Here is a 23,027-nt window from a genome sequence, read left to right on the forward strand (position 1 = left end):
GGCACAGTGAGTAAGCGTCTGCGTTTGGCTCAGGTCATGATTCTGGGGTCCTGGCATCGAGTCCCACATCCAGCTCCCACAGGAGAGCCTGCATCTCCCTCTGCCTATGTCTCTGCCTCTCTCTCTCTGTGTCTCTCATGAATAAATAAATAAAATCTTAAAAAAAAAAAAAAGTCTAGTCATCAGAGATCAACCCAGGGCTTCTATGCACCAAGAATCCAGAAAGGAGGTGGGCGTGGGGGCTCTGTGGCCAGATGAGGTTTTTCCCTTTAACCAGCAAAAGGAAAACAAGGACAAAACAGAATTAAGTAAAGACTTTGAGTCTCCAGCTTCATGCCCGGGGATATCCCTACATATGGCCAAGGGGGTGCCCCTGGAAAGGGGGCCCCATGGTAGGAGTTATACGTGGCCTGGGAAGTTGGGTGGCATTCAGTAGGCAAATCCACATGCCCTTCAAAGAAGGCAAGGTCAAGGCTTCCCAGGGCATCTTCATCCTGTGGACTGGTGCACTGGTGTATGTAAGGATTTGCTCAGAGCAGGGCATAGGGATAAGCAACTCGCTGTAGGGCATGGGGCACCTGCACACAGCTGTGACAGGGACAAGCATGCACACACACAGTCTTTGTTGTGTGGATTCTATAGAATGAGTCACAGGCGAGCCTGGCAATTACTATGTAAAAATACACACACCTCCCTTTTTTTTCCTCTCGCAAAAGATTAATGAATATGACCTCCTCCCAGTACTTGACTCATGAATAAGATTGAGGTCAGCAGGGAAAGCAGAGGTTTGGTTCTTCCTGAATTGAAATGTCTGCAAATTAAAACTGCCCTCTAAACAATTCAGGGTGGTGTCTCCAGGAGGAGGGTGGTAGGAAGGGGCTGGAAGCCTGGCTCTGTGGAGGACAAGGGAGATGCGGGCAAAGTAAGAACGTGGGAGAAGGGGGAGAAGTCAAGAGCAGGTGACGTCGGGCCAAGGACAGACTCAAGGAACCCTGTTTGGCAAAGCAGAGAAGCTCTTAGGAAGCAGGGAAGGCTGGGGTATCCCCCTGGATCCTTCAGACTTTGTGCTCACTCTTAAGCTGTTGTTCATGAACAGATGGAAAAATCAGCCTTTGGAGACCCCACCCAGCCCCCACCCCCCACCCCCCACCACCCCGTGTCTTGCCAAAGGCTCTGGGTTGCCATGTCAGTGAATTATGGAAATGGGAGCCGCAGGATGGAGCAGGTTGCTATCCTAGTGAGCATTTCGGCTTCAGGGTACCTGTGTCCTGTCTGCTCCTTCTGTTTCCCCATTTCCTGCACCCTGGTCCACAACAAAGGCTGTGGTCTGCAGACCCCAGAAGTCCTGGTTGGATTAAAGGGAAGGCAGGATTGGATTTCAGGCCTCTGGGAAGCAGCTAGGCAGGCCCATGCCCATGTTTGGGGTTGGTCCGCAAGGGGGCTTGCCAGGATTTGTGCAGGTGTGTATAAAACGCGACTCCAAGATACACGAATGTTGAGCCAAGAGCCCCAGTTATAGGAGTCCCCAGAAGAGGTATATCCATTTAGGAACAGCCCTCGCAGGGGCCTTTAGTCTCTGGTCCTGTGCAGGTAGGGAGCCCATTCAGGAGGGTCCTCTGGGAGGCTCATGAGTATCCCCTGGCCAGAGTCTCCAAAAGCATGACTATCTCATCATTTTTCCCAGTTTGGAAGTGGCCTGGCCCCCAGAGCATGAATTCATCAGGGGTCACCCAACATGGGGAAGACCTCCTCACATCCTTTACATCAGGTGGGATGTCGAGTCTGAGCTCAGGTAGGATTTCTAAAGTCTTAGGTCCCCTTTCTGGGAGGGGGATGGATGTCAGGATAAGGTGGTGACCAGAAGAAAACCAAGCCTGGGCAATGTCCAGGGAGGACAGAGATGCTGTGGGCTGACCCTGGGCATCCTGGCTGCTACCCAGCTGCTCTGCTACTGCCCTGCTGGGGGACAGGTTTCCTTTTGGAGCCAAGTCAGATGGACTTTGGGAACATAAGACATACCCTCATATGGGATGGAACATAAGAACATAAGACAGAGGCTCGCTGCACTATTCTGCATGCCCGACCTGCTTCCTAGATCCTTTGTGCACAACACTTGGTCCCAAGGTGGCTGGGAAAAGCCACCAGCCCAGGAGGGAGCAAGAGGGAGGGATGCAAGGCATGGGCACTGAGCAAGCACAGACAGACCTCTCCCAGGAAAGCCACTCCAGGACTCCACACCAGGCTGGAGCTGAGAGGGTGAACCTCAACAGCTTCCCTCCTCACCTCCTCAACAGGACTTATTAAGGGTGAAAGGAGCTGGGGGTCCTTTGCAAACAAGATGCCACACATATGCCATATAATCCAACACACATATATCAGGCACCCGCATCCATCACTGTGGTGGACAAACTTAGCTGGTGTCGATGCTAGAGCAAGAGGAGGAAAAAGGAACATTCTAGAACTTCCCAGACCTCCCAGTTCTCATGGCCCAGACTTCAGGGGGTGTCAAGGATGAAGGTGAGCTGCAAGGAGCCCCCAGAAGTCATCTTGGCCAGGAAGCCACTGTGCTTTTCGAACGGCAGGGGAGCATGGGGGCAGTGAAGCCAAAAGGGACGGTGCTCTCACAGAACAGGAGAAGGTGGCAGAAATGGGGAACCATACCCCAGAGAGACCCAGAATTCAAAGACATGCAAGACTGTTTTGTGCACTTTGGAGCTATGTGCAAAGGGACCACAGACCATGACAGGATTGGGTGGGGACCTCTGAGAGCAGAGGTTTACAAAGGAACAGCTGAGCCCCCCTCCGACCTAGGTCTTGGCCCCATGGCCTCCATGGAGTCAGAGCTCAGCTCCCCACCCACCCCATCTTTCCAGAGAGCACAGCTGGAACCCACCACCCAGGGACTGAGTCAGCCGAGGGGAGCTCCAGGACTGGAACAGCCTGGCTCTTGCTTGTCAAGGGGGATGGAAAGCAGACGATGTCGCGCACAGACACACACATGTACGCACAGACCGGTCCTGCAAGCCTGCCCACGTGGGCCTCCTGCCCTCATCTTCGTGGCCCAGGGGCTCTACGTGCAGCCTCCAGGTCTCTTCTCTACACCGCCCCTGGACCTCATGGATCAATCCCGCGTCTCCCTGGCTGGTCCCGGTAAGTCCTAGCTCAGGGGTCCCCAACCCTGCCCGGGCAAAAGGGCACGGGTCTGGGGCATGGGGAAGCTGCCGAGCGGGGTTGTGCAGTGCTCCCAGGCCGGCCGGGGTCGGTACCCTCTGATGGTGAGCCTCTGGCCTCCTGAGCTGGCAGAGGGCAGAGCAGGGAAGGAGAGGTGGCTCGGGGGCTGAGGCAGCTGAGTGCTGTCCCTTTGTCCAATGGTCACAGCCTGGAGTGGGGAGAGAAAAGAGGGACAAGAGGTCACTGGATACAGCAATGGCATCTTTGGTCAATGAGAACCCTCTTGGTGGCCTAGAAGGTTTGAAATGAGCTGCTCCTGTCCTCTATAAGAAAAGGTGGAGGGCGGCTGGCTCAGTGGTTTAATGCCACCTTCAGCCCAGGGTGGGATCCTGGAGACCCGGGATCGAGTCCCACGTCAGGGTCCCTGCATGGAGCCTGCTTCTCCCTTTGCCTGTGTCTCTGCCTCTCTCTCTGTGTCTCTCATGAATAAATAAATTAAATCTTAAAAAAAAAAAAAAAACAAAAAAAGAAAAAGTGGAAGGGATACCCATTATACTGAGGTCCTACTATATACTAGGTTCTGTGCCAAGTGCCACATGTACCCGATCTCATATAAACCTGAGAGCAGCCTGTGAGATAGGCACCCTTTTTACATATGAGACAATGGAAGCTCAAGAGGTTAAGTGTTTTGCCCAAGGGTGCACAGCCAGGAAGCAGCAAGGTCAGGATTTGAACCTAGAACTCTTCCCATTTGAGCAGGTAGGCTCTAGGCTAGGGATGGTTGCTAGCAGGTGGGCTGGGCTGAGGCCACGTGTTGCAGCTGAGCATGCTAGATAAGGACTAGAAATACAAGAAGAGGAGGTGAGACCAGGATCCACACCGTACACTCCTGCTAGGAGCAGAGGCTTTGCCACCCACTGTTGAGCTGGGATCTGGGCATCCATGGCAGATGTTCATGCCCACTCTCCCAGCATGGTTCTGGAAAGAATTCAGAAGGTACACAGGTAATCTTTGTACAGAAGACAGCAGAGTAGAGGCGTCAAGATCATGGATTTAGCATCCAGACCAACGTGGGTTCCAAGGCCTGCTCCCTTCCTTACTAGCTGTGTGACCTCTAGGAAGGTACTTAGCCTCTCTGTGCTTTGGTTTTCTTCTAAGTAAAATAGCAACAGTGCCTGGCTTTTAGGAGGAGCTCTGAGCAGTCAGCAAGACAATGCAGATGGAATGCTTGACAGAGTGCCTGTTACACATGTTTAATAAGTGGTACCCAGATGATGGTGATCATGCTGGTGGTTGTGGTAATGATCTAGACCAAGGACGTGCAATGGACATACAGCGCTATTTAAAAGAATTGGAAGCAGGGACTCCAACCGATACTTGTACACCACTGTTACTGCAGCATTATTCACAGCAGCCCGAGTGCAAACAAACCAAGTGTCCACCAACGGATGGAAGGACAAGCAAAACATGGTGCGTACATACGATGGAATATTAGTGGTGAAAAGGAGTAAGGTTCTCATACATGCCATGTGGATGAACCTTGCAGACACACTAAGAGAAGACCCCAGACACAAAAAGGACACATACTGTAGGATTCTCCATTATGAAATATTTAGAATAGGCAAGTTCACAGGGGCAGGATGTAGGTGAGAGGTTCCGGGGGCTGGAAGGAGGAGGGACTGGGCGTTACTGCTTAGCGGGTATGTACAGTTTCTGTTCAGAGGGGACGAAAGGTTTTGGAAATGGTGGTGGTGGTTGCACGACACTGTGAATGTGATCAATGCCACCAAATTGTGTACTTAAAAGTGGCTAAAGTGGCAAATTATATGTTATATATGTTCTACCACAATTTTTTCTAAGTAGGCTCCATGCCCAACGTGAAGCCCAAAATGGGGCTTTAATTCATGACCCTGAGATCAAGACCTGAACTGAGATCAAGAGTTGGACACTTAACTGAGCCACCCAGGCACTCCTCTACCACAATTTTAAAAAACAATAATATGCCCAAGCCCTTTGAGTTGTATGTTTTAAGCAGGAGGATTAAAAGATATGTAAACTAATAACTCAACAAGGCTATTTTTTTTAAAAAAAAGAAATGCCATGGAACTCGTAAATTTTCTAATTTTTTTTTTTTAATTTTATTTATTTATGATAGTCATACAGAGAGAAAGAGAGAGAGGCAGAGACACAGGCAGAGGGAGAAGCAGGCTCCATGCACCGGGAGCCTGATGTGGGATTCGATCCCGGGTCTCCAGGATCGCGCCCTGGGCCAAAGGCAGGCGCCAAACTGCTGCGCCACCCAGGGATCCCCTTTTTTTTTAATTTTTTTTTTTTAATTTTATTTATTTATGATAGTCATACAGAGAGAAAGAGAGAGAGGCAGAGACACAGGCAGAGGGAGAAGCAGGCTCCATACTCGTAAATTTTCTAGTCATATATTAAAAGGGTTTTAAAAAGGTAAACTTAATAGGATATTTTATTTAACACAATATACCCCAAACACCAGAATTTCAACATATCACTGTCCTATGTAATGGGACAAATTACTCTATGTTCTTTTTTTTTTTTTATCCTACATCTTCAAAATCTTGGGTGGATTGTATACTCACAGGACATCTCATCTCATTGCATTTTGAGTGTTCAAGAACCACACTTGGAGAGTGGCCACTATTGGGCAGCATAGGTCTGGACCCTCGCTACTCAGAGGGTGCTGTGGACCAGAAGCACCAGCATTGCCTTGGGGCTTGAAAATGCTAGATCTTGGGCCCCACCCCAGACATATACAATGGGAATCTGCAGTTCCCTAGATGTTTGGGGTGTATATTAAATTTCAAGATGCACTGCTCTGGAATGCAAGCTTGCCCCAGGCCTGCCTCCAGTTTACCATGTGCTAAGGCATACTTGGGATTCTGGAAACCCCAGCTCCTCAAGTGTGACCCACTAGAAGGGTAAACCCAAGACCCCAGAGGTAAGTTTGGAGTTTGCCACTCCTGTCCTTGCAACATGGTGGCTGCAGCTGAGACCTCCTGGTTGGTCTCCTCCACAGATTACAAAGGCCTAGATAGGACCCAGGTCCTGGGCCGAGTGTAGCTAAGCCCTCTGCCTGCTGACTTCTGAGAGGACTCCAACACTGAGCACAACACCAGAGTGGCCATCTCAAAGCCAGGTGAGCATGACCGAGGGAACCCTAGGGGCTGATGCAGGGAGAGAAAATTTCAGGTGAGGGAGTTGAGCCTCACCTGTGTTCCCAGCTTTGTCAACAACACCCCCTGTAGATGCAGTTGAGTTTCTGAATGTTTCTGGGCCATAGTTCCTCCATATGTAAAAGGAGGTTGGGTCAGTCTGGAAGGGCCAATGGAGGCATTCCGTGCACTGATTCTGAGTTACCAGTGGTGGCTAGCGAGAGGGCTGCGTGATGGTGGATGTGCCGTGGGAGATCCACCATGTCGGCCACAGGGGCAGGCGTAGGGTATCCACCAGACAGGTAATCCCCAGGACTCTTCTACTTTGACACCGAGAAACAAAGAGGACTTCTGTTCCCTCCAGGCTTCAATTCATAGTGTCTTTTCATATTCCCTCTCCCCGAGGGAGGGGTTATGGTGTGGCCAACAAAATAGCTGCGCCAGGCAATAAACAGAGGGCCCCAAGTGACAAAGTGGGTAGGGACAGAAGTGGGAGCTGCCCTCAGCTTTCTGTACCCTCAAGCCCACTGCCAGCTAGTCCACAAAGGAAAAGCCCTCCACACCCCCCATGACCTTCACACGGTGGATGACCCTGGGAGGAGCAGGTGTGGGACCACGTGGCCTCCTGGGAGCCTTCTGGTTCTGAAAAAGCTTCTGTGATGCTCTGTCATCCTCTGAACAAACCCTAACTCCCACCGTGCCGACATGGCCTCTGGCCCCCCGTGAGATCTCACCTGCCATGTCTCCCTCCTGGTCTCCATGGCCTGGTCACACCCACTTCCTACCTCTTGTGCCACCTCTGTATGCTCACTCCCACCTGGAGGGCTGGCTTCCTCCCAAGGGCTTCATTTTAACATGCCCTCCTCCGAGGGCCGTTCCCGGACCTGTCCCTTCTACCCAAAGCTCCCAGTCATCACTATCGCCGACTTGTTTCATTGTCTTTTCAATATGACTTCATCTGAAATGGTGACCCCTTTAAAACAGGTTTATCTGCTCATTGCACCAGCTCTGGAATGTGAGCCCTATGAGCTCAGGGACCTGATTGACTTGAGTCACCACTGCATTTGCACTCCAGGAACTGAGCCTGGCACAGGACAGGTATTCATTACACACAGATGGAGGAAAAAAGTGAGTGGATAGGAAATTTCACTCCCGTTCCACCGGACCACAGGGTCTCCAGTTCCCTGTGCCTCAGCCCATCTGCACAGAAAAATATAGAAGAGAAGGTGTCCTGCTCTCCCTCCAACCAAGGGGCTTTAAGACCCTCTGTTCAGTTAACTCCTGCCCTCTCCTCCTTGATCCCCGGGTAAAGTAGAGGCCACTGGGTGATGGCCCAAATGACACTTCAGGTTTTGTAACACTGGGTACCCCTCGAACCCTGCCCAGAGCTCTGACACTCATGGGCCACCTTGCCTGCACTCCGTTAGCTGGAGAGAGTCCCCGCTTGTTAGAGCCTCCCTCCTTCCATTTTCACATTTAACCCATTCTCAGTCCTGGAAGGCCAGCAGAACACAGCTTGTCCTCCCTCCCGGCAGACAAAGGTTGCTCAAGGACACAAAACACCTGCCACGGGGGTAACACTGTACCAGGCACCCCAGTGCATGACCTGACGGCACCCTCACAGCACTCCTGCTAGAGCCGATGACCACCTTCCTTCTTTGGAGGCTGACACTGCAGCTCAGAGAGGCCAGGTAACCTGCCCAAGGCCACACAGCTATGAAGTGGTAGAGCGGAGGTTCCAAACCATATCTGTCTGACCTGGGAAGTCTGAGCTCTAAGGAAGAGATCCTGCCCTCCCTGGCTCAGCAAGCCCAAATGGTGGGGTGAGGGGCAGCTGAGGGCCTCCTGGGTCCTGTGGTGAGACGCTGACAACTACTCTGGTGTGCCTGCACACATAGCTGAGGGTTTGCACAAGCATGGACCTACATCTGTGTGCCTGTGTAAAGGCTTGTAGTGGTGAAGAGCAGGTGTGTGCGTGCATGTGTCAGGCAAAGTGTGTGCATGTACATCTGAGTCCACCTGCACGTGGGGGCTTGGGTACAGTGGTGTGTGTTCCTATAACGTTCTTGTGTGGTGCATACGTACATCTGAGTGCTCTTGTGTGTACACTTGCATAGAGGTATGTTTTTAACTTAAGTTTCTGTGTCTGTGTGTATGTGTTTGTATGTGTGTGTGTACACCTGGCTGTGTCTGTGTGAGTGTACACAACCACATGTGCCTGGAACAGCAGGGCAGCGGGTAGCAGGGACCTCTCAGCAGCCTCATCTGGGCTAGTCTGGCTCTCACCTTCTGGAGAAACCACTGAGGCTAGGCCTAGGAGGGAGGCTCCCAGAGAGACGCCCCATGCATTACCTCATGCAGAACCACTGATCTCTGTCCAAGAACAAGGATGGGGAGGGGCACAGCACCTCCAATGAGAAAGCCAGAGAGACACAGCAAGGAGAAGCCGAGAACCTTCCCTTCCCTGGTCATGCGACAGAGAGTTCTGGAAGCTGTGAGATGCCATGATGGGGAGAGGTTGCTGGCCCAGGGGGAAGATTTCCTGCAAGCCAGGCCTCCTGAAGGCATATACTGCTTGGTTCAGGGCATCACCTTGCACCTGATGTTTAGACTCACCTGATGAAGGAATTAACCTTCATCAGGAAGGGATAGGCAAGGAGGTAGCCATGGTAGCAGCAGGGACCAAGGACAGATGGTAGACTCTAGGACCCAAATCCTAGAGTAGAGTCCCCTGGACAGAAACCTGGTAAGGGAGGGTGGTGGCAGGGGGAGGGAAGTAGGTGGATGGAAAGGAGATGGCTGACAGAGATGTTGGGGAGGGGAGCAAGAAAGGCAGGAAAGGCAGCAGGGAGAGAGACTAAAGGAGAACACCTACTCTGCAGACTTCCAGAAATGTCCAGGGTGAGAAAGGCGGCGGTTTCGCTTTGGCAGTTTCTCCAGCATGTCCATGAGCTTAGTGAATGTAGGTCTTTCTTCTTGTTCAAAGGCCCAGCAAAAGAGAAGAATGTCCTAAAAGAAGTAAAAAAGTGGTAATTTAACATAAATGGTGATGTCTTGATACTCTCTGGTGCATCTTTGGGTCTGTCCATTTGTCTATCCATTTGCTCCACTTGCATATTCCTCCATCATCCATCCATCTATCCAACCATCCCAATCATGCATTCATCCTTATCTATCTTTTATCCATCCATCCATCCATTGAATCATCTCGATTCATGCTTCATCCTCGTCTTTCTATGTTCTTTTTTCTTTCCATCCATTCATCTATCCTTCCATTTATTCAACTCATGAGCCCATATAGCAAACTAGGTATGTCCTATTCTAACAGGTCTAGGATACACAGATATCAGTAATGCTCCCCAAGGAGCTCTTTGGCCATTTTTTTTCTCAAAGGGAGGAAGGAAAGTAAATCCTGAGGTCTCTATCCACATCTCAATATCACAAATGCTCTTCAAAGTCAGAGTGGAAAGTTACTTTTAATAATCACCTCACTCGAGAAAGGAAACCTAGACACAGGTAATGCTTGAAAACATACCAGATAATAACTCCTTCCCTGACTTATCTGTCTTCTGATCAAAAGACAGCACTCTTCCTGCTGTGTTTTAGAGGGTGATTATTAATTTATTCTCAGGCTTCTCTGTTTGTGTATATCTTGTTCTGAGTTGGAGTATGCCTTAAAAATGTTTTTATCTAGATGCAAATGAAATTAGAATCATTAGTATATGTAATATTTTAGTGAATATCTTTTAAAAGTAACAGAAAAAGGGATTCATTGTTTCTACTTGATGCACCAACCCATTGCTAGGGAAAATCTGGCCAAGTGCTACTGCACCCTTGAGGCGCAAACCTGAATTGCAGGCACAGTTCAGAAACTTCACCTCCTAAACTCCAAATCACTATCTGACAAGGCTATGGGCAAGCTTTTGTACCAACCTCTGGGGAAGCATTCATAGCCTTAACACACAGGAGAAAGAAGGCCCAGAACTGTGTCTACCTTTCTCCTTGTCCCCCAGAACTGGCACTGTCCCAGGACTTACCGAGATTTCTTTTCCCATGCCGATCTGGCTGAGGTTGGGTTTCATGCCTGTGCCCATTTGCCAGATTATTGCCTCTGCTGGTTGGGTCTTGAAAGGCCACTCCCTGGCATGGAGTTCATACCAAATTGTGCTGTTGGCAGATGTTGTTAAAGAGGAGTTGATGTGCTGTGTTAATTCCAACCCTGTATCCCTTCACCCACACACACTGAGCCAGACCCCTGGCTAACCCCTTCACTCTCTAGTTTCTTCCTCATGGGCCTGGTGTTTTGCTAGCTGGGATGTGCCTAAATCTTTTTTTGATGTCTTAGAGGTCATGGTTACTCCAGGATACCTTCCCTGGTACCTGAATTAAAATGAGTCAAACCTAGAACCGGAAAGTTTAATAGAATGAAGCTAAGATTTCTGACCCTAGACTTGTAATTCTAGGAAACCACTGTAAGGAAACACTTAGAGATACAAAAACCACTTATAAGAATATTCTCTACAGCATTATATATAACACCAAAACAAGGAGAAATGACACTATTCTTCAACAGAAGGAATAGGTTGTATATATTATGGTAAATTCATAAAACAAAATGGAATATGATATTATTATTGAAACATTTCAATGAAATTTTGTGACATGAAAAAATGTTTAATATGTAATTTTAAGTGAAAAAAGCAGGACACAAGACTGTATATAAGGTGATACTCTTAAAAAATCATATATGCATGGGCAAGAGAATAAAGGGACAGCAAAATATGAACAATGGCTAACTTGGGTGACTGCATAGGATTTTTTTTATAGTTTTGTTTTCTAAATATAAACCATCCCATGGAATAGTAGGGAAAAAAGTGCTGGGGCTGTGGGTGACAGTGAGGGCCTTGGCAGATGCCATGCGGTACTCACAGGATGCTGGGGAACTGCTGAGCTGTACCATGGGACGAGGTCTCAGCTCACTGGGAACAAAATTCCCCAACTCAGGAAATATCTGAAACAATCCTAGGAAATGATCTTTCCTCTAATCTAAGATAATTTATGCAAATTTGCTTTAAAGTACATGAAGTGCTCTGTTATCTTCTTTACTGATCAGAGGACTCTGTCAAACCAGCTATTTCTAGGGCCCCCCTTCTCAGCATATTCTCTCCCCTGCCACCCTCATCCCTCTGGGCTGAGGAGTGGTGATGCTCAGGTGTTGGAGTGCTGAGTTAGATGGTCAGGAAGCTGTCACATTAAGGCGCTAGATGATGGCTGTTGTCATTGTAATAATCAGTAACACTTACTGAGTTTTTACTCTGGGGTAGGTGCTCGAAGCCCTTAGCATTTATTATGATTATGGGGGAGGTATACGAAGCAGGCCTTATTTTGATGATTTGACGTCTGGGGGCCTCCCTGACCCTGGAGGGATTGCCTTTCTCTCTGGGGCCAGCCTATTCCTAGAGATAGTAAAGGACTCTCCTGTGAGTTTGCACTTCATAATGCAAACTAAGCAATCCAAAGCCCTACCACCACCTCCAGCAGGCTTCCACTCAGGACAACCTCCCCCCTCCCCCCACTAAATTAGTCAAACTAGCCAATCTTAGCCTGCTTACCCTGCCTCATCAGTTCCTCCCAAGTAAACTACATTAAAGGCTCTTGCCTGCATTTTCTTCCCACTCCCTCTGCCTCTTGACGCTGGTGCTTCCCTGTGTGGTATGATGTACCCCTCCTTTTGGAAACCACAAACAACAAATCATCTTTCCAAGGACTCTTGCCTCCTGATCTATTGCCTATCATCATACCTGAATAAAAATAAGACCTACATTTTCAAACAGGAGGCACGATCATCATCCCCATTTTACAGAAGAGGAAACTGAGGCTCCAGAAAGTTATATATCTTACCCAGGGTCACACAGCAAATGAGAGATGCAGCCAGAAGCTGAATCCAGTTGTTCTGACTGCAGAATTGCACCACTGGCCATTATGCTACAAGAAACCCACACTCCATCCTATTCCAGAGTCCTTTGTAATTGGGGCAGTGAAGGATTTAGGGGAACGGGAGAGAACCCTATAGCTGATGGTTGGGGCCTGGGGAAGGAGGCACAGAAAGGCAAGGGCTCACGGGGGAGGGGGAAGGGAGCCCAGCAGGAGCTTTGGTGCAGGGGCTTTATAGGTGTTTTTGCGTTTAATCCTCAGAGTGGGTTTATTATGTTTAATTACGGTTGAGGACAATAGGGCTTTTTGTGGTGAAATGACTCTGAAGGTCTGATGCCAAATGCTCCAACTCTGGAGTTAGGATGTCCCAAGAGTGACTCCCAGATCTACCTCTGAATACCATAAGGCAAGTCATTGAACCTGTTTCCTCACCTGTCATTTGGAGAAACAGCAATGGTACCTGCCACAAAAGATGCCTGTGAAGATTCCAGGAGACAGCACCCACAAAAACCTTAACACGGAGCTCAATATGCTTTTAAAAGTCCAGTTTTGTTCTAAATCATGTCTGAGCATGATGTTCCCAAGCAACAAGATGCACCTAATTGGCAGGAAACCAAGAGTGCCAGGTCCCTCGGAATTCAGCAGTGTCAGGAATAAAAGCCTCATTAAAACTTCCTTTCAAACCCAACTTCCAAGAGAAACTCACACTAAGAAAAAAATAAATTGCTAAAGATTAAAACTCCAGTGGAAAACCAATTACTTACTTTGGTACATTTGTTAATTACATTCTTTTTCTTTTGCTAAATTTATATGAAAATATACCAACTTAATTATTGCAGTTTGATTTCAGATAACAGTATCTAACTAGATAAAGTTCTGGACATCAACTAATCAAGGCAAATGACAATGCTTAAAGGGGTCCAAATGACAGACGCTGAGAATCCTGATGTGCCAGCAAATGTACCCCCCCCCACCCCTCCTCCCCAAGATTTACAGAGAAGACACAGTAGGGGTACTTTTCCATGGGAGACAGTTTCTCTACCATCTCTTGTGGTGCTAAGTCTAATTGCACACATCTGCAGGGCTGCAACTTGCCCAAACAGCTTCCCCAGTGTCGTCTCTGTTTGCAGACACCAATCTTTGCAACCACCGCAGTGGACAGGCTAAGGCAAGGATTAGCATGGCTATTTGAAGGATGGGAGCTTAGAAGTCTTCCCATAAGTACCTTCTCAGAGTGCTCTGTCCCACAACTTGGGGCTGCATCCTGTTCTTCTCTACACTTGCAAAGACATCCCATTCTCTCTTATAGGTACAGTTTCTCTCTCTTTACTGAAAAGCCCTAAACTCTTTCCCAAAACTCTAGGTGTGTAGATACAGCTGCCTTCTGGTTGGTTCCATTGGTCATCTCCAAGGTAGTCCAGACTCACTGTGTCCAAATCTGCTCTCCTTGCCTTCCTAGCATGGCCCAGGCATCCCCTCCAGGGTCTCTACCTTGGAAATGACACTAGTCTCCACTCAGTTGCTTAAGGTAGGTATCTGGGTACCACCTGCATTCAACCCATCATCAAACCCCATCCTAGCCACCCCCTAAATGCTTATGTCCATTCCCAGGTTCCAAACCCACTGGCACTGATTTAGTGGAGATGTTTTTGTCCAGCATCTCCCCCTGGATTGGTCACCCAGCCTTCCAGTCTTGCCCTTCTCCTTTCCATTCTCTGAACAGCAGAGTGATTGTTCTAAAACTCAAAATATGATCACATCACTCCTCTGCTTAATAACTATCAATGGCTCCCCAGTGCTGTGAAGATGAAGTGAAAACTCAACTCAGCCTCTTAGTCCCTGTAGGATTGACCCTGATTCCCTCTCTAGTCTCTTATATCACCACCCCAAGCTCTTTTTATCCTGATTTTCCATCTCTCAGCTCCTTCCTCATGTTCCTCCATTGTGGGCAATTTGTTTTCCATTACCTTAGGCCTCTTCACATGTTCCTTCTATCTAGACACCTCACCCTACCCTCATCTGGCCCACTTATATTCAACCTCTAACTTAGGCTCAAGAGTCACCTTCTCCAAGAAGTTCTCTCTGGTCTCCCAGGCTGGATTTAGTTCCTCCTCTACTCTCACAGTCCTGTGTTTATCCTTAGCGTAGCATTTATCATCCTCTGCTAAAACGGACTGTTTCCCTGTTGGTCTACTAGATAAGATAGAGTAGGGGCCTTCGGTGGTTTAAAAATAGATCTACCAATTCTTTGATATTCCTTCTTGCAAAATCTACAGCTTCATTCAGAACCTCCTCTTGACTTAGTGACTTGTTTCTAACACACAGAATATGCTAGAAGTGAGGATTTGTAATTTCTGAGACCAGTTCATAAAGGCAATGCGGCTTCTAGGCACCATATCACGAGGTCACTGTAGCAGCCTATGAAAATGCCCTCATGGCAAGGAACCAAGGCCTCCTGGCAACAGCCGTGTGAATGTGCCACCTTGGAAGTGGATCCTCAGCCCATCAAACTTTCAGACGAGACCGCAGCCCCAGACAACCCCATGAGTGATCCTGAACCAGCTCAGAACCATTCGGCTAAGTCACCCCCCAAATTCCTGATTACGGAAAACTTGAGATAATGAATATTGCTTCAAGCCCTTAAGTTTTAGATAATTTGTTAACAGTAGGCATTCCATAGATAGTTATTGCTTAACCAAATGAATGAATGGGTCAAGTAGCTTGTCAAAGTCCATAACAAGTTAGAAGCCAGGCATGAAGGCTTGCTAAGGTCACCCTTTCTATTACACTCCATTTGGATACCCCCAATCTCACCCAGAAATGTAACCACCTCGGCCCCAGCAGATGGGGCCATCTCTTCCAAAAGTATAGAAGAAAGGCTTGGGCAATGTCCCTCTACCGGGGCTGGGGCTCTCCACAGCCAGTGTGGGCCACCTACCCGAGTGCAAAGACATCTGAATGCTTGGAGAAGGGGAGCTTGTCCTCTTCTGTGTCAGGAGACAGCTGGCGGATGATCTCTGGTGCCAGGTGGCACAGCCAGCCATTCTGGATGCGCAGCTTGTCCTCCCTCCTAGAGAAGCAAAACACAGAGTGAGCCCCATTTCACAGCCCAGGGAGGACTAATTCCCCAGCAGTGACCGCAAGTCTCTGGACCCCCTTTGCTGGCTTTCTTGCATCTCCCCCAATGGGCACTGCCTGACCTTGTACTTGAGGCTGAGACCCAGTGAAAGGGGCAGAGAAGACTGATCTGGAGAGACACACTCAACACTCAAACCCTCATTGGGTCCCTCTGCCTCTGAGGCACCCCCTTCTGCATATTCATTCAACCAATACAGCTGAGCCTTCTTATTCATGGTAGTTATGTTTTATAAAGTCTCTGCAAATAGTGAATTAGCAAATAAAGAAAATTGCTCCTAGAGGAAATATGTATTCACACACACACCTCACATAAATCATAATCTTAAATCCTAAAAACAACTCATCCTAGTACATTCTATTTTCATTATTTTACAGAAGAGAAAACAAGGCTCAAAAGTGTCATATAATGTGTCTGAGGCTTCCCATGACCATTTGCCAGAGTTGCAAAACTCTGTCCAACTGGTCCCGAGGCCAGGACTTCCTGCCCTGTACTGCATGGCCCCCTCCCATTCCTGTCCCCTGGTCATCACTGTATGAGATGCAGAGTATCCCCTTGTCTGACCTCAGCTGGGAACACTTACATCAGGTGATTCAAATTTTCACCACCCTATGCATGCCTGTGAATGAGAAGGTGCTGCATTGATATTGGAGGCGCAAATAGATTTGAGTAGGCAAATTCACAAATATGGAATCCATGAGCAATGAGGATTCGCTGTATTTTTGGAGAATCTACTATGCCTAAGCACCATGAACATAGCAGTGAAGGACACCGCAAGGTCTCTGCCCTCCTGGAGCCTGTGCTTTGGGAGGGGAAGGGGATGACAAATGAATTAAATTAATAGGAAAAATACAGAGAGAGATAAGCATTATACAAAATAATTTAAACAGGGGAATGTGTTAAAGATAAGAGTGAACTCACTTTAGATAAAATGTGAGCTAAGATTGACAGGACGTAAAGGACTAAGCCATATGAACAAGGAGAAGGATATTATTCTAGGCAGAAGGGGAAGTTAGGATAAAGGTGTAAGGCAAACCCTGTTTGGGGTGTTCTAGAAACCTAAAGGCAGCCAGCATCATTGGCACATATCATGCCAATCCCATGTATCTGTTAAAATGTATACAACCAATCCCTAGTTGATGGGCCTCCCTCTTTCATCAGTATAAACAATGCTGGGAAGAACATCATTTGGTAGCCACTGTGAATATATTTGCACCCACATCTATGATTATTCCTTAGGATAAATTCCTGGAAGAGGAAAGACGCTGGCTGCCTTTTTCACTATTGTAAGTACAGAGCTCTCCACCTGGGACTGGAATCTGAGCAGATCTCCCGTAAGGTTTCCACTGATTCAAGATTCCCAGGAAAGGGCCAGTTAATTCAGGGAAAAGGGGCAGCTATGGGAGAGGGGGATAGATATCTCCACCCATTAGGAGTGAGATTGTGATGGTCCAGAGCCTCCAGAATATGGGGGACCTGGGGCTGCCTAGATTCTACAGTTCCCCTAGGATGGCTTCTGAGCTATGTCAGGTGTGATGCCCTACTCCCCTGATGATTATCTGAAAACCTTCTAGAGCAGCACTATCCAATAGAACTTTCCATGATGATGGAAATGTTCTCTGTCTGTGCCATCCAATATGGTGGCCACTAGTCAACACGACCCCTGAGCACTTGAAACCCAGCTAGTGCAGCTAAATAATTAAACTTTTAATTTTATTTAATTTTAATTAAAGTTAAAACGACATAGCCTTATATGGCTGAGAGCTATTGGACAGTGCTGCTCTTGACTATTATTTACTGAAAATGGGTTTTTTCATTTACTTCTTTACATGACCATACATGGGAACTAGCACTTTTTTAGTACTAAATTAATCTTAATTAAAATTTTTCATCTTAATTAAAATTAAGATGAAATATGCTTATTCATGCCATCCCTAAAGTTATCTTGTGGACCATGTGTAGTGGAAGGATAGAACCCTGATAAGAGAGCCTCTAGGAGTTTTGGGGCTGGATAATCCTTTCTGGTGGGGGCCACATGATTATTAAACAGAATTGTGCCCTACAAATGTATTTTCATCCTGAGGACACAGAGATGAAGTTGAGCCTAGAGCCCAAAGTAAGAGCATCCTTCAAGAAGGGTGGGCCATGGCCTGAGCCAGCTAACACTCTCCAGGCATGGCCAGGCTATTGGGGGTATGATGAGATGCGGTGCTGCTGCCCAAAGGGAGAGTACCCCAGTTCTGATCTCTTCCTGACCGCTTCTGCTGCCTATTCTGGACTCGCTGGCTCAGTGCAGGTTTGGAATTGCAAGATGGGTCAGAAGGAGGGGTGCTGGCCCCTTCCTAACCATCAACCCAGGATGGGAGGGGACACATGCCTGGGAGGGGGCTCAATGCTAGGCCTGACCCAGACACTCCGGGTGTCCCGTTCCCATAGTGATGGGCCCATCAGTGACAAACTCAAATCATCTTCATTATGGTTATTATTATGATTAATAACAGCCTGCGGGGGGCTGGCATGATGGTGCTGGCATTAAAAATGACACCTTTTCCCGACGATAGCAGAACAGCTGCATGTTGGCAATGCTGGGGACAGGCTCTAGGGAAGCCCCTGCGGTCGGTCTGGATGTTCAGGGCACGCTCCCTTCACAGGGTAACCCTCTACCCCTGTCCAGGCCCAGCAGATCTTCTCCTGCGGGGAACCCAGCACCGTGAATGCCCTAAGTCCCCACTGAGGGCAGAGCAGGATGGCAAGCAGCCCCCGCTGAGTGTCTCACGTGTGCCAGGTTATCCATTACACTCAGTCCCACTAATCCGACGATCAGATGGATAAAATCCCTGTACTGTGGATGAGGATACAGAGCTTCAAAACACTTAAGTGACCTGCCTAAAGCTGGAGATGTACTAAGTGACTCCAGAGACTCCCAACCATAATTTTACAGCAATTCCTAGAGAAATGCCCCCCTTAGGGAGCAAACTGAAGCCCTACGTACAACTGTAGCAGGGAACATACAACAAGCACAGGAGATCCCTGATGGGGGGCTAGGCAGCCAAGAAATGTGGATTTTTGTGGGAGAGGTTGCTGAGGACTCCCTGGCCTCTCTTGACACTGCCCAGGTTTGTTTTAATGACCAGGCTGGGCAGGGGTGGGAGTGGGGGGAATGCCGGCTGGACAAGGCCAGCAGCCACTTTGCCCTTGACTTGAACTTGATTCCCGGTTGACACTGGGCCCCTGTGAATGAGGTAAAGGAAAGGATGCTCACGTCATTCCATTTCCTTTCTTCCTCTTTACCCTGAGGCTTTAGAAAACCAAGAACCAAAAGGGAGAAAATCAGAGGTCCTGCCTCCTTATCCTCCACCTTCAGGAGAATCCACTAGCCAGGAGAAAGGGAAGGTATGTGGACACACCTCCAGGAGGGAGCAATTGGATGATTTTTTTAAAAGAGCCTTGAAGTAGGTTCACAAAAGCATCTGCTGGACCTCTTTTTGGACACAAATACTTGAGTGCATAGTAATGTTGCCAACTGCTTTCTCCTCCTCTTAACCCTGGGGGGTTGGATGGATAGATGGACGGATGGATGGATAGATGGATGGATGGAGTGTATGTGTATGTGAGCATGCATGTGCGTGCATGCATGCTTGCAAATTATGTGTGTGCGCACATATGTGTACACATGCAAATTCTCTGCCAGCAAACCCACTTGTGAGTGCTGCTGGGAAGACCAGGGGAAGAAGGAATGTGGTTCAGCCTTCCTGGCTTGTTGGGTTCTGACTCGATGGACTCTCTCCACCAACCTATCCACCGATATCTTTGTTCATTTACCTACTTCTTTTTTCATCTCAGGTGCCATAGATAGTTTGGGAGACCGCACTGACTCTTTTTTTGGGTGGAGTAAAAGCTGAAGACAAACTTACGCTTTTGTTATGCTTCCTGTATCTAGATCACACAGAAGCAGCTAGATCAAGTGTTGCTGATTTTTGGAGGCTCTTAGATTTAAGATATTATACAGCTTGAATGAAATTCACTTTGGGTAGGGGGGGACCCTGGGGTGGACCTCAAAGAGATCAGTACCTCAAAGCAGCTGAAACTGAAGTAAAAGAAGAGTGTGGGGCTGCCATCCAGAGGAGACAGGTACCTCTTATAAAAGGCACGATTAGAGAAAACCGCAGGGTTTTTAAGTTTGTGTGAGTGCGCGCACGCATGCGTGCAGCTCCAAATTAAAAGTCACCGAGGGCAGACTTTCTGAATCATGGGTTGTTTATTTGGAATCAAGCTGTTTCTCATGGTCAACTCAAGGCAGCTTGCCCTCGGGTGAGTGGCTCCTGAGAATTAATTACTTAAGGATGGTTAATGATTCTCCTGGGTGACACTGGGGGAGGTATATGCAAATTAATAGTAATTTCAACAACTCGGCAGCAGCTACTCTGTGTGGTGTGCTTCCTATGCTCTGGGCACTGTGCTGGACGCCTGATTGTGTCATTTCATCCACACAATGATCTGACGAGGTAGGCATGATCACACTGTCATTTTTCTGGCAGACACAGAAACTGAAGGTCAGGGAAGTTCCATTTGTGTAACTAAAGTCACACTTATTAAGTGGCAGAGCCAAGTGGTGGGGGTGGGGCACAGGTGGGTCAGATTTTAAATCCCTTAACTGTACTCTTGCTGCACTAAAATGGATTGGTTCATAAGAAAACTCTGAGCAAGGACTCTTGGGTGATTCCAACTTCCAGGTGGGTACTCGGGGCAAAGGGTCTTCCAGCTAAATTCAAGGGCAAGGTCTTTCAGGATTCAGGAATGCTCAGTGTTCAATAATGCATGTGGGCTCAGGGGTGCCTGGGTGGCTCAGTGGTTGAGCATCTGCCTTTGGCTCAGTGTGATCCTGAGGTCCTGGGATCGAGCACTGCATTGGGCTCCCCACAGGAAGTCTGCTTCTCCCTCTGCCTGTGTCTCTGCCTCTCTTTGTCTCTCATGAATAAATAAAATCTTTGAAAAAAAAAAAAACAACGACACGCACGTGGGCTCAAAAGTACTGCTTGCAAGACAGGCTCCCAGGGAATCATGGCTTGACCTGGCATCAGCACTGTAGCATCAGCAATAGCCTACTTAGCTGCTCAGCTAAATGACCTCCGGCCCAAGACCCAGTCTAGGTCACTGGTCATTTGGGTGACTTCTCACCCCTGAGTGTCATCTGTCAAGAACTCCACTATGCCCTTCTACTGCCACTCACCTGCCAGCCTGCAGCACCCCAGAAATGCTGAAGAGCCCGAAGTCTGTGATCACCACTTTGCCATTGTCATAGAAGACATTCTTTGACTTGAGGTCCTTGTGAAGGATCCCCTTTGCGTGGAGGTAGCCCATGCCCTGCAAGAAGCAAGGAAATAGGAATTTCCAGGGAACACCTGAGTGCTCGCTGCTACTCTGGCTTGGGTTCACCCTCCTTGCCCTTCCAACAAGAGTGTCCTGGACAGCTGCAGCGCTGGGAGCCCAAACACAGAGGCTTGGAGGTAGGGTGAGAGAAGTCATGGCAAGTGGGAACAGGCAGGGTCCCCAGAACACATGTCTGCCACCACCCCCGGATGACCACCACTATTCTTACCTAGCTTGTATGCTTCCTGAAGAACAAACAAGGGAAGATGTCCCTTGTGGGGAAAAAAAAATGAAGACAAAAACGAAGAAGAGGTTCCCGGAGAAAGGAATCCCATCCACCACTTCCCCACACTTCCTCTTTTAAAAAAATAATTCCTCTGCAGAAGATTTGTTTTATATCTACTTAACTCATATCAGTGCAGCATGGATCATGAGCCAATGATCAAGATCACAGAGAGTCTAGTGGAGGTCTCACTCAAGGGTGAGTCTCTAGATTTTGGGGTTTTGCCTTTATGAGCAGTCACATTTTATCTCTTCTAATGGCTCAGTCCTAACACTTCCAAATGGGAACTAAAAGCCCCAGTCAACTGACTAATGAGGCACCTGCCAGAAAACACAGGATGTTCCAGTTTGTTTTAATCCCAAACAACTTGCAACAATTGGATGTTTCCCCAGCAGCTGCAGAGAGAGAGAGAGATGGTTTGCACTCACAGGAATTCAAGCATCTGAGGGGTAAGGGAATCTAGCAGCACAAACTTCTCCTGGTCCCTGTACATGCCCAATTATCATGACAATGAGGCACCAGATGGAAGTCAAACATCAGGAGACCAACCCTAATGGTGACATCTGGGCAAAACTCTTCTTCACTTGCAGTGTGGTATTTATTAGGTCAAATTTAATTTTTTTAAAATCCAGACTGTTGATCTGAAGATAAACCATGCATCTCAGGAGGGAGCCCCAGACCCTGTGGTACCTTCACAATTTCTTGGGCAATCTGCCTCGTTTTGTTGACATCCAAGACGATTTTGGCATCCCTCACCACAGAATAGAGCGTCCGTCCCTTACAGAGGCTGGAAAGCAAAAGAACAAAATAAATGATTGGCAGTTGTTCCGGTGAGAGTGACCCACGGTAGTTGTTAGATGTGACAAATAAGACTGGATGTGCCCCTAGTTTGCCTATTGGATAATGAGCCTGTAACTGGACCTCAGACCTGGTTCTGGGATGCAGATCAGGGGCACGTTCTTTGGGTTCATCACCAACACTGCCCCCCCTCCCCCCGCCGGCATCATAGGATACCTACAGAATCTAACCCGGGCCCAGTTCCATCTGTCCTAGGGTTGCACAGAATGAAAGTTGCACATAAACCAGAAACTTCTGGGGTCCTCAGACACCACTTATCACTCTGCCAGCCACTCGTCCCAGCTGCTCCCACTCTCCAGAAGCTGCTGAGGTGGGGGGACAGTGATAAAACACCAGCAGAATGGTGGCTCACATCCACCAAGTACCATTGGCCAATGATGCATTCAAGCCTTCAGACAGTGGCCTGTCAACATCAATGCTCTTCCCCCCAAACCAGATGCCTGTCTACATTCTACATAGAGGGCTTTTCAAACTTTTTCAGCCTCACTGAATTCATTTTGAGGACCAATGTTTAAGATAAATGAAAAGATGACAAAGGACATTAATGCAGTGACAGTAACACCTCCTCATTTAGTTGCCTGCATGCCCATCCGTCTGTCCTTTCTGCAGCGGGCTCAGTTCCTGGCACGCAACAACAGACACTCAGTACGTGGTCACCGAATGAGTGAGTGAATGAATGAATCCCACCTCATCCCCAGCCCTTAGCACCACGTCTGGCTCATAGTATCCAGTGTTGGCTGAAAGAGGGAGGGATGGTATTAGGAAAGTTCACGTTCCATCTTGTGTCAAAATAATGGCTTGAATTTTTCTTTTAATCTAGGAGTTAATTGCTAAAAGACTCTCAGTCCCTCCTTTAGTATTGTTTGAGCCTTTGTCACCTGCAAGACTTAGCTGAGAAAATGTGGTTGGAGCTAGAACTGTGGCAGAGAGACCTCAGTTTGGATCCCAGCTCGGCTTCTTACTGTGTGTCTTTGGATGGGTTACTTAACCCCTCTGGACCTTGGTTTCCTTAGCTATCAAAGAGAATGCCTACCCTTGTAGAGTCACTGTGAGAACTGAATGAGAGAAGGCATGTGGTGGAAAGTGTAGCAAA

General features: G+C 48.1%; 1 protein-coding gene across 2 annotated transcripts in view; it reads right to left on the bottom strand.

The window, feature by feature from the left end:
- Positions 1–2,698: 2,698 nt before the first annotated feature.
- KSR2 (kinase suppressor of ras 2) overlaps positions 2,699–23,027 on the bottom strand; it is a 408,105-nt gene continuing 387,776 nt past the window's right edge. Inside the window, exons 15-20 of one of the 2 annotated variants that reach the window (XM_072722940.1) lie at positions 21,767–21,863; positions 20,654–20,787; positions 15,226–15,357; positions 10,391–10,520; positions 9,229–9,362; positions 2,699–3,379 (exon numbers count right to left, since the gene is read on the bottom strand). In XM_072722940.1, the coding sequence (XP_072579041.1) occupies positions 3,373–3,379; positions 9,229–9,362; positions 10,391–10,520; positions 15,226–15,357; positions 20,654–20,787; positions 21,767–21,863 (634 nt within the window). In that variant the 3' untranslated portion in view covers positions 2,699–3,372. Of the gene's footprint in view, positions 3,380–9,224; positions 9,363–10,390; positions 10,521–15,225; positions 15,358–20,653; positions 20,788–21,766; positions 21,864–23,027 lie in introns of those variants that run through there. The other variant, XM_072722941.1, reaches the window with a different exon arrangement.

This window comes from Vulpes vulpes, chromosome 10 (assembly GCF_048418805.1).
Source record: "Vulpes vulpes isolate BD-2025 chromosome 10, VulVul3, whole genome shotgun sequence".
NCBI lineage: Eukaryota > Metazoa > Chordata > Mammalia > Carnivora > Canidae > Vulpes > Vulpes vulpes.